At 33.1% G+C, this 4,931-nt stretch overlaps 1 protein-coding gene across 1 annotated transcript; it reads left to right on the plus strand.

Annotated features, from left to right (window-relative positions):
* The first annotated feature begins 2,005 nt into the window (after positions 1–2,005).
* Positions 2,006–4,424, plus strand: LOC107617704 (uncharacterized). The gene is made up of 4 exons (XM_016319547.3): positions 2,006–2,233; positions 2,444–2,519; positions 2,618–2,688; positions 4,338–4,424. The coding sequence occupies exons 1-4, from the start codon at positions 2,006–2,008 to the stop codon at positions 4,422–4,424; spliced, it is 462 nt and encodes a 153-aa protein (XP_016175033.1).
* The last annotated feature ends 507 nt before the right edge of the window (positions 4,425–4,931 follow it).

Genomic DNA, 4,931 nt, shown 5'->3' on the forward strand with positions numbered 1-4,931 from the left:
TGTACCTCTTTCCTTTCCTCAACTTTTTCACATTTTGTTTATCAACTACTTGTTATGCTCTAAGCTTCAAAATTAATTAATATTGTCTTACTATTATACTTTGATTTTATATGCTATTATACCTTTTCAGTTTGCACTAGTCGAGAACAGTAACTGATCTAATTAACTAACAAAAATTACACATGTATTCAACTTTATATATTTGTTATTATTATTTTCATTTTTATTTTGAGATCACAGCTATTTCCAGATTATTGGAACTCTAAAACCTGCGATCAATATTAATACAAATTGAGAATGCTTGTTACATCAATGAAGGATCACATAGCTAACTGATTTTTATTTAAATAATAATAATAATAATAATAATAATAATAATAATAATAATAATAATAATAATACACATTTGCCAATTTGAGCAAACTATGCAGAGCTAAAAAACAGGTTTATTTTGTCGTTTTTCACACTCGTTAATCTAAATAATGGATAAGGAAAAGGAATAGTTAGAGAAATCATTCAAATGGCGATAACCAATAATAATAGTAATTATTAATTCTCAATTCTCACCATCCATAAAAGGAGAAGATCATAATTTTAGCTTTATGGAGTTATGGTTAGTTGGTTACTTGGATACAAATGTCGATTACATAGCCAATTTGGTAAAATTTCTATTTCAGCTGCCAGTTAAAAGAAAGAAAAAGAAAAGAAAAGAAGATAAAAGAAAAGAAAGAGTTGCTTAAACCAAATAAGAATTAGATTTCAAAACAAATGAAGAAAAAATAACATAAATACAAGATTGAGAGAAACACTGTCATAATCGTGAACAGGTAGTAACTATAGCCACTGAATCATTCACACAAATAACAGTATGAGACATCTAAAGATAATAAATTTACCTCAACAAATGCTTGTTTAATGAACTACTTTTTTCCCTTGCACTCGGATGTATGAATCAATTAGCTAATCTGGGTCCATAACTACAACATTTTGGGTCTATGGCCACAGTTTTTTTGGCCACGGCCCTCTATGGTCACGGTTTTTTACCGTGACAAAAAAAGCTATGGTCACGGTTTATAGGGGTGACCTAAAGGGGTCTATGGTCACGGTTTTTTGGGGTAACCAAAAAGGGTCTATGGTTACGGTTTTTTAAAAAAAGGTGACCTAAAGGGTCTATGGTCGCGGTTTTTTGTGGTGACCTAAAGGGGTCCATGGTCACGGTATTGGGCGTTACCTAAAATGGTCTATGGTCACGGTTTTTCATCGTGACTAAAAGACATCTATGGTCTATGGTCTATGGTCACAGTTTTTTAAAAAAGGGCGACCTAAAGGGTCTATGGTCGCAGTTTTTTGTGGTGACCTAAAGGGGTCTATGGTCACGGTATTGGGGGTTACCTAAAATGGTCTATGGTCACGGTTTTTCACCGTGACCAAAAGTCATCTATGGTCACGGTTTTTTGGGGTGACCAAAAAGGGTATATGGTCACGATTTTTTAAAAAAAGAGTGACCTAAAGGGGTCTATGGTCATGATTTTTTAGGATGACCTAAAGGGGTCTATGGTCACAGTTTTGGGGGTGACCTAAAATGTATATGGTTACGGTTTTTCACCGTGGCCAAAAGAGGTCTATGGTCACGATTTTGAAGGGTGACCAAAAAAAGTCTATGGTCACGGTTTTACGAAAGGGTGACCTAAAGGGGTCTATGGACACGGTTTTTTAGGGTGACCTAAAGGAGTTTATGGTCACGATTTTAGAGGGTGATCTTAAATGGTCTATGGTCACGGTTTTTTGGAGTGACCATAGAATATGATTTTTGAAATTATTTTGTTTAAACCCCCCCAAAACAAAAAACGTCGTCGTTTACCCCCTCCCCTCTCTTCCCAAAATCCCCCTTCCCTCCCAAAATCCCCATTCCCTTGTATTAGCTAGGTCTTAACTTAGGAAAAAATAATGGAAAAGATAACCCTAGCCAAGCCCTCTTTCATTCTTGCTCCGTGGCCTATTCGTCATGCAAAACCCTCGTCGTCTTGCTTCAATCATCTTAGTGAGCCGTCACCATCGCCGTCGCCACTCCATCTTCTCAGACGCAGAACCAGAATCAGTTGCCAGTTGCCAGTTACGCAGAACTGGTTGCACGATGTTGCCGCGCCTTCACCGGTCACCAATTCGTCACCGCTCTGCCACTCCTTTGTTGCCTCTTTGCTGTGCTTCGTTTCCATCTTCGCCACCGTTCCTGGTAAGTCTTTTTTTTGTGTGATTTTGAACTCTAAAAAATAGAGTTCATGTGAAATGTGTGTTACTTTTTCCGGTTTTATATATATCATACTATGTTGTTTGGTTCTAATTAAAAATTTAATAAAATTATAAGATTAATTTTTTGGTTGCAACTTAGACAGGCCAAAAATGATGATATTCATTTCCATTTCTATTTTTTAATCCTAAACAGGTTGTTGTTCCCAAAAATAGCGAACGAGGAGTGCATTTTAGAATGATTGGTAGCTTTATTTGTGCAATGATGATTGGTATGTATGGTACTTTCTTATTGCTAATGGCAATGGCCTTTTAAAATTGGAATTCTCAAGTGTATTTCAAGTCATTTTGCATCTTTGGATTAGGCTAGAACTTGAGAAGAGGATTAAGGCGCGAGCAGGAAGGGAGTTGCTGCAAGTTATTGGTCAGACATATGTTAAGGTTATTGTTTAAATCTTATTTTATCACTTATTTTTAGTTTCTTTGAAGGAAATGTTTTTTCTCCTTTACTTGTTATAATTCTAAATGTCTAGGATTGAAAACAAGAGAAAAACACAAGGGTGAAGAGTTAGCTGTTAAAACTTAAAAGTGGGGGTAAAGTTTCATGGATGAGCTTTATGTCTTAAATTGTGGGGTTCGACACAAATAGTTCCCTTAACTGGTTAACCATGTTATTTAAGTCTTCTGTTGTTGTTCTTTTGAATGGAAAGTAATTAGATTACAGCAAATGATTGCCAATCTACGGGTTTTCTTTTTCCTTAAATTCCCATTCTATAATGCTTGTCAATTTATAGGTTTTCTTTTTCCTTAAATTCCCATTCTATGGTTTCATAATAACACTGCCTATTAATATCATACAGAACTCAAATGCACCCATTTTTATGCATGGATCATATTTTCTTTGATTTTAAGGCTTGGATTTCTCATGGGTTGCATGTTGAATGGAAATATCTTTGTTATTTTCTGTGGTTAATCTATTTATCTTTTGTTTGCTTAACATTCACTTCTCACCAAAGTGTCCAATATCCAGTTAGTTGTGGAATGTGGGCTATATCATGATTTCATTCATTTGTTTTTTCTTGCTTTCTATCTTTATTAATTTTTTTTGGTTATCTTGGATTTCTGAAATTTGCTATGCAACTGTTTGTGGAAAATTTTCCTGTTATACTATAATACTGACATTGGTGAAAGAGTTTTAGCCATGCTAAGGAATGTTTTTTATTATGATGCATCTATAATGCTTGGCACCAAAATAGTAATTCTTTTCTGATTAATCATCATTGGACTAAGAAAATCCAAAGATGCCAAATGACAAATATATATCATGTGTATATTTAATATAAAAAGATTATTTGTAATATAAAAATAAATAACATGTGTATATGTACAGAGAAAAACACAAAAAGTTAATTAGTGGTGTTGATGATAAATGAAGCCAAACTTTTGTGTGTTAGTACTTCTCATAATGCATATCCGCTCTTAATTAATATCATATCATCAACTTTATATATATTAGTCTAAAATAATTACATTCACATGTACATCATATGCGTTCGAAATTCTTTTATAGGAGTAGTTAGTTATCATGGTAGAAAATAAAAAAAATTTAATTTGTTCAGATTAGTAATTTAGTATTATTAGAACTTTAAATTAGGGTGTATAGCTAAATCCTTAAAAAATAAAAGATACAACTTTTATTTGTTATTAGTCTTTTTCTTTGAAGATAGAAAGTGTAGTTTCTAAGAAATGCTATATTATCAATAATTTTTCCTCCTAACTTAAGCATATGAACCTTTGCCGTATAAATGGCTTGTTTCTGTGGAAGGCAAATAATTGAATGGGTTTGACATAAACATGAAAGTGATTTTGCTTTAGTTGTAATTCTCTCCATGACTTGTTCTGTTTTATTGGGAGTTGGGGAATATTCTTATGATTTTATAGTAAAATTGATGGTAAGAAATTAAGAATATTGAATATTGAATATTTAGTTACATTGTCATTGCATAGCAATTAAACTCATGTGTAGCTATTTATTGTGGTGTGTGTTAACTATTAAGGATTAATGGTATTCTATTGGGAAATATTTATAGGTTGATGGTGGCAAGAAGAACGGTGGAGGTGGATTTCAAGTGGGGAAGAGAAAGGTGAAGACCAAATTAACAGGCAATGGAGCTTGATAAAAGAGGTTTGACTTCATTTTTGTGATTTTAGGTCTAATTTCATTGTAATAGTTGTCTCTCTTCTACAATTTTGTCTTTAGTCACCATCTATGAACTTTATAATACAATCTAAGAATTTCCATTTAGATATTACTATTCATTGATAACAAATAATGCTCGTGTATTCAACTTTGTTGTGGTAGTTGTCTCTCCTCTGTAACTTTGCCTCTAATCATCTATGAGCTTTATACAATTTACAGATCTACCTTTTCATCTTATTATTAATAAAAGACAATTTACACTCAATTCACCGTACACGCACGCTGCCTATATATTGTGTTTGTTGGATAAATTAGTTGTTGATAGGAAGAAAGCTTAGCTTTTTGTTTACTTGATGCGGTATATACTTAGTACTAGCACTAAGTGAAGTTCATTATTATAGGATCTTGTGAGGTGTAGTTGATTTATTAATGTCCTTCTATGCCATCTAAGTCTGCATATTTGCATCTTGAGCATCAAATATTT

Source organism: Arachis ipaensis, chromosome B1 (genome assembly GCF_059453495.1).
Source record: "Arachis ipaensis isolate K30076 ecotype BB chromosome B1, ASM5945349v1, whole genome shotgun sequence".
NCBI classification, from domain to species: domain Eukaryota; kingdom Viridiplantae; phylum Streptophyta; class Magnoliopsida; order Fabales; family Fabaceae; genus Arachis; species Arachis ipaensis.